Source organism: Panthera pardus, unplaced genomic scaffold, assembly GCF_024362965.1.
Source record: "Panthera pardus isolate Hobbes unplaced genomic scaffold, ASM2436296v1 HiC_scaffold_12, whole genome shotgun sequence".
Taxonomy (NCBI): Eukaryota; Metazoa; Chordata; class Mammalia; order Carnivora; family Felidae; genus Panthera; species Panthera pardus.
The window spans coordinates 81,745,779-81,757,931 of NW_026526677.1; the positions used below are offsets into that span (position 1 = coordinate 81,745,779).

At 34.6% G+C, this 12,153-nt stretch overlaps 1 protein-coding gene across 2 annotated transcripts in view; it reads left to right on the forward strand.

Moving 5' to 3' along the window:
- CNTN5 (contactin 5) overlaps window positions 1–12,153 on the forward strand; it is a 1,357,742-nt gene that overhangs the window by 1,269,932 nt on the left and 75,657 nt on the right. For both annotated transcript variants that reach the window (XM_053900236.1, XM_053900234.1), the window contains one exon: window positions 8,217–8,366. In XM_053900236.1, coding sequence (XP_053756211.1) covers window positions 8,217–8,366 — 150 coding nt within the window. The remainder of the gene's footprint in view (window positions 1–8,216; window positions 8,367–12,153) is intronic.

Consider the following 12,153-nt stretch of genomic DNA (forward strand, 5'->3'; position numbering starts at 1 on the left):
TAAGAGACTCTTAAAAACTGAGAACAAACTGAGGGTTGATGGGGTGTGGGAGGGAGGGGTGGGTGGGTGATGGGTATTGAGGAGGGCACCTTTTGGGATGAGTACTGGGTGTTGTATGGAAACCATTTTGACAATAAATTTCATATATTGAAAAAAAATAAAACCTATAGTTATTTCTAAGAAAATATAAATATATGTACCTTTGGGAAGAAGGATTTTTATAGTTTATATTCGTTTTCTTTTTTAATGTAAAGCCTGAAATAATTACATCAAGATTAAAACTGAAATTAAATGTATTTTATCACACTTGACAATTTGAACTCCTCTTTCATTCATTCAATTTGTCAAACACCTTCCAGGTAGTATTCTAGGCTATATCCTTGCAGATATTGTGTTCTCATGGGTGAGGACAAACAATAAAGAGGGAACATAATAAACAAGTACAAATCTATAGTCATCAAGACAGTATGGTATTGGCACAAAAGCAGACACATGGAACCATGGAACGGAATAGAAAACCCAGAAATGGACCCACAACTGTATGGTGAAATGATCTTCAACAAGGCAGGAAAGAATATCCAATGGACAAAAGACAGTCCCTTCAACAAATGATGTTGGGAACACTGGACAGCGACATGCATAAGAATGAAACTGGACCACCTTCTTACACCACACACAAAAATACAAAGTGATTGAAGACCTAAATGTGAGACAGGAAACCATCAAAATCCAAGAGAAGAACACAGGCAGAAACCTCTTTGACCTAGGCCACAGCAACTTCACCAGTCACATCACCAAAGGCAAGGGAAACAAAAGCTAACATGAACTATTGGCACTTTATCAAGATAAAAAGGTTCTGTGCAGCCAAGGAAACCATCAATAAAACTAAAAGTCAACCTACAGAATGGGAGAAGATATTTGTAAACAACATATCTGATAAAGGTTTAGTATTCAAAATCTATAAAGAACTTGTCAATCTCATCACCCAAAAACAACCCAGTTAAGAAAGGGGCAGAAGACATGAATAGACCATTTTCCAAAGAAGACATCCATATAGCTAAAAGACACATGGAAAGATGCTCAACATCACTCATCATCAGGGAAATACAAATGAAATGCATGATGAAGTACCACCTGACACCTGTCAGAATGGCTTACATGAACAACATAAGAAACAACAGTTGTTGGTGAGGATGTGGAGAAAGGGGAACTCTCTTGTGCTGCTGGTGGGAATACTAACTGGTGCAACCACTATGGAGAATAGTATGGAGGTTCCTCAAAACACTAAAATTAGAACCACCCAAGGATCCAGCAACTGCACTATTAGGTATTTACCCAAAGGATACAAAAATACATATATGAAGGGGTACATTCACCCCCAATGTTTATGGCAGCATTATCAACAATAACCTAACTATGGCAAGGGCCCAAATATCCATTGACTGATAAATGAATAAAGAAGATATGGTATATATACAATGGATGATTATTCAGCCAACAAAAAGAATGAAATCTTGCCATTTACAACAATGTGGATAGAGCTAAAGTGTATTATGCTAAGCAAAATAAGTCAGAGAAAAACAAATACCAGATGATTTTACTTATATGTGGAATTTAAGAAACAAAACTGATGAATATATGGAAAGTGGTGATGAAAAGAAGAGAAGGAAACAAAGCACAAGAGACTCTTGATAGAGAAGAAATTGATGGTTGATGGAGGGAGGTGGGTGGGGGATGGACTAGAGAGGTGATAGGTACTAAGGAGGGCACTTGTGATGACACTGGTTGTTGCATGTAAGTGATAAATCACTGAATTCAACTCCTGAAACCAATATTGCACTATATGTTAACTAACTAAAATTTAAATAAAAAATAAAAACGAAACAACACAAAGAAGTTAGTGAACAAAAAAATTAAAGAAATATTGTAAGGAGGATCAGAAGTATTATGGCAAATACACTATGGCAGTGTATTTGTCTGCTGAGGCTACCATAACAAAAGACCATAAACTTGGTGGTTTAAATAACAGAACTTTTTCTTCTCACATTTCTAAAGCCTGGGAATTCTAAGATCTAGGTGCCGGCCAATTTGATTTAATTCTTGGTGAGAACTCTCCTCCTGGCTTGCAGCTGCAGCCTTCTCACTGTGTCCTCACATGGAAGAGAAAAAAAGAAGTGAGTGCTCTGGAATCTCTTCTTATAAGGACACTAATTCTACCAGATAAGAGCCCCATCCTTGTTACCTCATTTAAGTATAATTACTTCCTATTTTTTTAAAGGCTCTTTAAATTTTTTTCAATATTTATTTATTTTTGAGAGACAGAGACAAAGTGTGAGCAGGAGAAGGGCAGAGAGGGGGGGGGGGGGACACAGAATCCAAAACAGGCTCAAGCCTCTGAGCTGTCAGCACAGAGCCCGATGTGGGGCTCAAACCCACGAACCATTGAACCATGAGATCATGACCTAAGCTGAAGTCAGACACTTAACCAACTGAGCCACCCAGGTGCCCCCTTCCTATTCTCAACATAGTCTGAACTAATGTATTAAAAGATAAGACTTAGAATATCAGTCTTCCAGTGTCTATCCATTTCTTTCAGAATGAAAACCCAACTCCTATTTGACTTGGTCCTATCGTCTTCTATCATTCTCCATTCATCTTTACCATTTTTCCCAGAGCTCACTTTGCTCCTGACTCACCAATATTCTAATGTTCTTACATATAATGCTTCTAATACCTTTACACTAGTTGTGCCTTTTACCTGACATGCTTCTCCCCTAGATATCGGCATAACTAAATCCACATTTCCTTTAAAACTTCACTCAACTGTGTCTTCTCAATGAGACTTATCCTGATCATTTTATTTAAAATTGAAACCTGCCTGATGTGGATTGAATTGTGACTCCTCCAAAGTTTATATGTTGAAGCCTTAACCCCCAGTGAATACAGGGATTCACTGTGGTTTATAGGGCCCCTGTATGTGTGGATATAGAGCCCCTAAGCATAGGCAATTGGATATATGAGGATTCACTTTAAGAGAGAGGTTTAGAATAAAGATATAAACTGGAAAGTTATTGGCATATAAATTTCATTTATAACCATAAGATTGCATGTCATGTAAAGTATATGAACACAAAATAAAGAAGAAAAAAGTAGGAAAATTGAGCCCTGGAGCATTTCAATAGTAAGAAGTTGTAGAAAAGAGGAAAAAGACTAAGGATACAAAAGAAAACTAACCATTTAGTTAAAAGGAAAACCAAGACAATGTGATATCCTGGAAGACAAAAGAATAAAATTCACTAAGGAAAAGGAAGTAATCAACTGCGTCAAATGCTGCTGACACGTGAAGTGTGATGAAGATTGAGAATTTATCACTGATCTTAGCAACGTGGAGGTCATTGGTTACCTTGACAATAGTAATTTTAGTAAAATAATAAAGACTAAAGTCTCACAAAAATGGGTTCAAAATAGGAGGTCATTTGCCACAATAAGTGGGATGCACCGTGTTTCAGTATTTGCACATCAAGCAGTGTGATATACCACATTAACAAGACAAAGGATAAAAATCCTATGATCATCTCAATAGGTGCAGAAAAAGCATTTGACAAAGAACTACATCCATTCATGATAAAAAAAACTTAACAAAGTAAGTATTGAAGGGACATATCTGACAACATAATAAAGGCCATGCATGAAAACCCCATAGCTCAATGGTGAAAATTGAGAGCCTTTCCTCTAAGATCAGAACCAAAGACAAGGATGTTCTCTTTCACTACTTTTATTTAAAATAGCACTGGAATTCCTAGCCACAGAAATCAGACAAGAAAAATTAATAAAAGGCCACCAAATTGGTAGGAAAGAAGTAAAGCCCACTATTTGCAGATGACGTGATACTATATAGATACTACCCTAAAGACTCCACAAAAAACTACTAGAACTGATAAATTAATTCAGTATAGTCAGAGGACACAAAATTAATATACAGAAATCTGTTGCATTTCTATATAATAGTAATGAAGTAGAGGAAAGAAAAATTTAAAAATAACAATTCCACTTATAGTCGCACCAAAAATAATGAAATACCTAGTCTAAAGTTATCCAAGGAAGTGAAGACTGGTACTTTGAAAACTATAACACTGATGAAAGAAATTAAAGATGACACAAACAAATGAAAAGATATTCCATGTTGATAGATTGGAAGAACCAATATTGTTTAAATGTCCATTGTATCCAAAGCAATCTACAGACTTCAAGTAATCCCTATTAAAATGCCAATAGCATTTTTTCACAGAAATACTAAAATTTGTATGGAACAATAAAAGACCCTGAATAACCAAAGCAATATAAAAAAAAAAAAAAGAAAAAAAGAAAAAGAAAGAACAAAGCTGCAGGTATCACATTCCCAGATTTCAAGATATACTACAAAGCTGTAGTAATCAAAACAGTATGGTACTAGCACAGAAGTAGACACATAGATCAATAGAACAGTATAAGGACCCCCAAAATAAACCCATGCATATATAGTCAATTAATCTACAACAAAGGAGACAAGAATACACAATAGGGAAAAGATACCCTCTTCAGTAAATGGTGTTGGGAAAACTGGACAGCTACATGCAACAGAATTAAAACTGGACCACATTCTTACACCATACACAAGAATAAACTCAAAGTAGTTTAAAGACCTAAGTGTAAGACCTGAAACCATTAAATTCCTAAAAGAAAGCATAGGCAGTAATTCCTTTTATATCAGCCATAGCAACATTTTTCTAGATATGTCTCCTATGGAAAGGGAAATAATAGCAAAATTAAACTATTAGGATTACACCAAAATAAAAAGCTTCTACACAGTGAATTAAACATTAATAAAACAAAAAGGCAACTTACTGAATGGGGGAATATATTTGCAAATAATATATCTGATAAGGAGTAAATATCCAATATATATAAATGCAACACCAAAAAAAAATAATAATAATAATCTGATTTAAAAATGAGCAGAGGGCCTGAATATACATTTTTGCAAAGAAGGCATACAGATGGCCAAAAGACACATGCAAAGATGCTCAATATCACTAATCATCAGGGAAATACAAATTAAAACCACAGTGAGATATACACTAGTCAAAATGGCTAGAATCAACAAGATAAAAAATAATAAATGTTGGCAACAATGTAGAGAAAATGAAGCTTTGGGCACTGTTGATAGGAATGCAAATTGGTGCAGCCACTATGGAAAACAGTTTGGAGGTTCCTCAAAAAATTAAAAATAGAATTACCATATGAATGAGTCATTCCACTATTGGGTATTTACCCAAAGAAAAAGGAAACAGTAATTTAAAAAGATATACCCACCCTTATATTTATTGTAGCACTTTTTTATAATTGTCAAGATTGGAAGCAACCCAAGCGTCTGTTGATAGATGAATGGATAAAGAAGATATGCTACATGTATATAATGGAATGTTAAAAAGCCATAAAAAGAATGAGATCTTGTTATTTGCAACAATATGGATGGACCTAGAGAGTATAATGCTAAGTGAAGTCAGTCAGAGAAAGACAAATACCATATGATTTCACTTATATGTGGAATTTAAGAAACAAAACAAACGGAAAGAAGGTACAAACAAACAAACAAACAACAAAAAAAACAGAGACTCTTAAATACTGAGAACAAACTGGTGGTTGTCAGAAAGGAAGTAGGTAGGGGAAAGGGTAAAAAGATAAAGGGAATCAACAGCACATTTCTCTTGATGAGCACTGAGTAATGCATAGAATTTTTGAATCATTATATTGTACACCTGAATCTAATATATCATTGTATGTTAATTCATTAAAAAAAGAAAGAATGAAAGAAAACATAGACAAAACTTTTAAGAAGTTTTGTTGCAAAAGGAAGTGAAGAAATCATATTTTGATATCAGCAATTTTATAATTTGCCTATGGGTTAAAGTGAGACAAGGAGAAAAGAAAGGAATCCAGGATAACTCCAAGATCTTGGCTACAACACCCATAAGAATACAATTTTCATTCACTGAATAGGGAATACTTCAGAAATAGGAGGTGGAATTTAAGGTTGAGAACCCTATCCAAATAGAAATGTCCATTAGGCCATTGGACAAATGAGTTTGGAGTCTAGGGAAGAGGCTCATGGATGAAAATAATTGGCGTCATAGCACACAGAAGGTATTTAAAACCATAAAACTAGATAAGATCACCAAGGAGTTAGTAGAACTGGGTAAATCTAAAAGATGAAAAGAAATCAGCAATGGTGACTAATCATGTCAGAAAAAACAGAAGTTATGTTTTAAAAAGTATTTCAAAGAAAAAAGAATGTGTCAAAGAATGATGTTAGGTCAAGAAAGATGAGGAACAGAGACCTGACAATAGGGTTAGTAATAACGACCATTGGCAATCTTGACAGGAGTGGTTATGGGAGAAAGCTGGAGGTAAGAGCTTAAAGGTAGGATCTCTTCTTCCCATCTTTATGTTTAGAGTGAGTAAAAAGGAAAATAATTAGAGACAGCAAATAATAGCACAAACAGCTCTCAAGAAGTAGAAACTGGATGAAAGCTAGAAGGAGAGGAAGTTTTGAGAGAATTTTGTTTTGTTTTTGCAGGGTTTTGGTGGGGAAAATACCTTCATGCTTATATGCTAATGGAAAAAATCCATTGGAGACAAAGGAGAGGGTGTACACAACCAAGATGGACTGGTTACTCTTGTCTACTATATCTTAAGAGAGCCATCCCTTCAGAGGCATAAAGTTTCCTTACTGGGGATTCAGGATTATATTAAAGTAAAAGTTGGAAGGATGTTCAGGAAGGAAAATTATATACAGGAGATTTTGCTAATAAAGGATTATGAATTCCAGAGGTCACACTAAACAGATTTGACAGAGTAGAGAAGGAGGGGAACTAGGGCAGAAAAGGATATGCGCAGAATTCTATGGGGATTAGAATAAAAAGGATGAGGGATGACTTAGATGTCTAGAGTTGCTTGAGGTGACTGACGTAAACAGAAGTAAATGAAACAGTGAGGTAAGTCTTTGATGGATCAAAGCAAGTATTGATGATACAGTGTAGGCTAGGAGATAGGGAGGGCTAAGTGTCTGGAGAAATCTTCCCATGTTATATTTGGCAGGCAGCATTTCACCAAGCTATGAACTGAGCAGTGGCCTTTTTTCCCCTATGTCTTAGACTCCAAGGATGTTGCTCAGCTGCCAGTGCAGTCAGGCAGACTTTTCTCCAGGTCTTCATTTCACTGCCTCAAAAAAATTCAGCTTTGCAGTAATATAAAGTTTGTCAGGCAGCCCACACTGCCAATGCTCTGATCATTCACCTTTCACAGAACTGATTATTTGTTAACATTCTCTTGACACATTTCAAAAGATATTTTCATGTAAAATCCAAATTCCATATTGTCATAGTAAAATTGAACAGTCATCAAATCAAGAGCCTCCCCCATCTTAACACGCTTACACAGAAATCCAGTATTGACATAAATCCAGAGGATCTTTGCATATCCTAAGGAAGGTTCTCCTATTTCCCTATTTCCACACCTGTGACAAATGTTCTTCCCGAAATATTTCCTAGACAGCAGAGCTGAATGAACAAGAAAAGCAGTCCCAAATATAGCATATATACTAAGTAAAAAGTATTTTACTCCATGATAATTGTATTGACAATTTTGTGTTTCAATAAAATCAAACTTTAGCACAAAAATCATTCCAAGAAGAGTGCAGAGCTTCTGCTTAGATTCCACAAACCTGTTTTTAAATTAGAGGGGTTTGCAGCTTTGAACTGCCAAGTGGTTAAGCATGCTTGCCAGAACTGAGAGACGCAAACTGCTCAAGAAATTTCCCTAGAAATTTAAGAACTATTTGCTTAAATTATAGCACTAGTAAGCCTCTTATTTGAGGCTGAGAGGTTGACAAAATGATTTTTAGTGTAGATAATGGCAAGTTATGTTACAGCATTTATGTATAAACATGAAATGAAAGAATTCTAATTAACTACAACAATCTTTGATATGGACAAGTGCTTACTTCCTAAAGATTGATTTTCATTTTACTAATGAGACCAGAGATGACACCATGACCTTGTGTAATAAGGAATTATGCATCAGTTTACTGATTCTGTTATACCTGTGATATCCTTGATCGCCATTTGTAACTGTTTCTGAGTCCTCCTAATGCCATGAAATCTCTTTCCTCTCCATAGTCCCAGAAATCATAACAGGTGACATGGAGTCAGCCATGGCAGTGGACCTTAACCCCTGGGTGGAATATGAATTTAGAGTGGTGGCTACCAATCCAATTGGGACTGGAGATCCAAGCACTCCATCTCGAATGATCCGTACAAATGAAGCAGGTAAGAATTTTGGAGAATCAGAATTCAATTTAGCATGTGCTAATCACTTTGAAAGCAAGTTGAATCAACCATGATTGCTTGCTTTAGTATAATTTTTTTTCTGGATTCATTTACCTAGACATCATAAAATTATTTCCTTTAAAATAATTATTTCATTTTATTTGTTTTCAGATCTTTTTCTTCTTGTTTCTGCAAATGCATCTAGATGCTTCAATTTCCTCCCAACCCTAGCACTCATCTTCAAGTTACCATGAAATTGAAGCAGTTAATTTCTTTTTCTAATTATGTACTCATTTGATATAGCAAATCCATAAAATTCAGAATAGATATGCCCACCTCTTTTTCTCCAGTAGTTAACAGTAAACTTTAATTTCAGTGTACTTTCTTAGAACTCTATATTGCCCTTCACCACCTACATGTCATAAATTATACTCTGCAAAGGCAAACATCATCTTAAGTTGACTTGCTGCCCCCTTGACACCTATGTGTACAATAAATATCCATCTCCTTCCTGACAGAAAACACAGCATTCTTCTGGTCTTTTGGAATGAATTATCTCTAAAATGTTTTTAATGGTCACATAGAGGAATTAGCAATTTTATTTAAAAACAAATTTTAGGGACACCTGGGTGGCTCAGCTGATTAAGCATCCAACTCTCCATTTCAGCTCAAGTCATGATCTCATGGCTTACAGGGTTTGAGCCCCGCATAGGGCTCTGTGCTGACAGAATGGAGCCTGCTTAGGATTCTCTTCCTCTTTCTCTGCCCCTCTCCAACTTGGGCGGGCATGCTCTCTCTCAAAAATAAACTTTAAAACAATTAAAAATATTAAAAAAACAAAATTTAAATATCTAGCCCAAAATCTGGAAAAAGAAAAAAAATAAAGAAAAAAACTTTCATAAAGTTTTTATTACTTTGAACGAAGTTTTATTGACTTATCAATAAGGACTTATCTCTTTTTTTTTTTAATTTTTTTTCAACGTTTTTTATTTATTTTTGGGACAGAGAGAGACAGAGCATGAACGGGGGAGGGGCAGAGAAAGAGTGAGACACAGAATCGGAAACAGGCTCCAGGCTCCGAGCCATCAGCCCAGAGCCCGACGTGGGGCTCGAACCCACGGACCGCGAGATCGTGACCTGGCTGAAGTCGGATGCCTAACTGACTGCGCCACCCAGGCGCCCCAAGGACTTATCTCTTTTAAGGACTTATCTCTTATGTCCTATAAAATTGTCTACTAAAAAATGTCTAGTAGGGCACTAGCTTAGGCAAACACAGATGTGAATAATGCTGATGAGACCATTCCGAAAACAGAAAAAGGGGTAAATTTCAGATACAAGGAGGAAAAAAACAAATAATTTTAATATTTTTACACTCTGATAATATATTAATCTCAATCATTAGAATGTCAGTGCACTGAGGATGAGGATTTTTGTATAATGTTTTAGTGTTATATCTTCAGCACCTAAGACAATATTTTGGCACTGGTACTCTGTATGTTTTTGTTGACAGATTAAAGGAAATATTCCTTCTATTTCCTTCACATGCCCCTATTTTCTTCACATGAAAAAAAGACAAAAATACCAAATGGTTAATTTATTGCACTAAGTAGGAATAGCTATACAAAAGTTATTCAAATTATTTCTATATAAAAATTAAGCAATCAAGAAAATAAAAGATAAAGTAGCCTAAATATATTGGAAAAGATTCATTCACAGAAAATCCAACTTTTCTGCTTTTGTGATTTGCCTAGTACAAGTTGTTTTTTTTTTCTGCTATTTTTTCAATAGTTTGAATTTTAAATTGAACATCAATTGCCTGGTTAGATTTTCATGCATTCATAAATCAGCCATGCTTTCATTGTGTACAGGTGTTCACTAATTAAGAGTATAACAGGTTACTCATTTCTCATTTTATGCAGTCACTATGTAGATATTGAAATGACTGCCAATATTAGTACTTATGCTCACATATTTTCTAAAAAAACTGCCTTATTTTGCATATTGTTAATTGTGTTTAAACAAAGGCAAAGATTACTGCCTAATTCAGAGGTTCTCTATAAATATTCATTTTGAAAATAAATAATCTGTTTCAGATGAATAATCCTTTTAGACTTTTATAGTATAAATCTCCTTGTACAATTTAAAAACACTTCAGCAAAAGCACTTTTATTTTTCAAGCTAAATTGCATTCAGATGATACATTCTGAAAGACCTGACCCTCATCTCTTCCTGCAGCTACCTCAATCATATAACTCAAGCCTTTCCATTTTATCATTAGTTCTATATACATGGCATACTTTATTTAGTCTGTTAAAATCTCATGGAAGAGAAAAGAAATAGCATGAAAACTGCATGCAATGCACCCCTTTGAAAGTTAGTTGAGGAAGGCTTGTACAGTCTACTTAATGCTTCTTGTACTTTGGTACCACACAGGGCTAAAACTACTAATGATGCTGAACCAAGTGTTGAGTTTTGTGTCTGTTTTATCAGGCAGCACAGATTAAAAGGGACACAAATATCCTGAGATGCCCTCTCAACTGACATACTCTGCCTCTTTTAAGTACATGCTCTGCATTTTAAAAGATGATCCTGTTCTAACGGACCAAGTAATCTCTGAAAATCAACAGAGCTACTTGAGAAAGAGAAGGTCTTGAGAAAGAGAAAGGTCTCACATTCAAGATATTGAGTTGAAAGTTTTATGTTCCTTTAAAAGTATCCTAGTTACTTTAATATTCTAAATCCCAATGCAGGTTTACTAAAGCATGTTTACCTTGGGATTGTTTCTTTCCCACACACCAAAAAAAAATTTTTTTTTCTTTGCAGTTTCCTCTAAGATATATTTTGAATTTTAGACTCATCAAAATACTCTTAACAGTCAATAAATATAAGATAAATTGGGTCAATCTGGCTTATTATTAGAATATCAAAATAGTAATATACATATGTTTTTTACTTTAATGCACATTTGTATTTATTTATTTATAGTATAATTTTCATACAAGTTTTTGTAGATGATATATGTAGATAGATGATAGGTAAGTAGATAGATAAATAGATGATAGATAAATAGATTATAGATAGATAGGCAGATAGATATAATTCTGTTTTATTTTGGAAATGTGTTACTATCATCAAACTCATGTATTATTTTGGGTTGGGTAAAGGAAATGCTTTCTCTATCATTTAAAAAGAGAACACAAGAGAAAAAAAATCACATTTTAGGAAGTGAATGTAAAACATACACTACAGTAGAAATGGAAAAATATGTAAAAATGAATACAACAGCAATTTTCTTATTTAATTGAACTTTAATATTCCATAATTTATGCATTTATAACACTAATTGTTGAATATAAATGAAAAGGACATAAGATAGAGTTAACTATGTAATCTATTATTTAGAAAGGTTTGGTTTTCTCTGTAGTATAAAATGTTTATTATTAGCAAAGCTCTTTGTATAAATCTCAATATCTGCAGTTCTTTATTTCAAATAATGAAATAACAGAAGAGCACCTGGGTGTCTGACTTCAGCTCAGGTCATGATCTCATGGTTCCTGAGTTCAAGCCCTACTCGGGCTCTGTGTTGACGGCTCAGAGCCAGGAGCTTACTCTGGATTCTGTGTCTCTTTCTCTCTCTGTCCCTCCCCACTTGCACTCTGTCTCTCTCTCTCTTTCTCAAAAATAAATAAACATCAAAAACAAATTTATGATGAAATAACAGAGATTGAGAAAGAAAGAAAGAAAGAAAGAAAGAAAGAAAGAAAGAAGGAAAGAAAGAAGGAAAGAA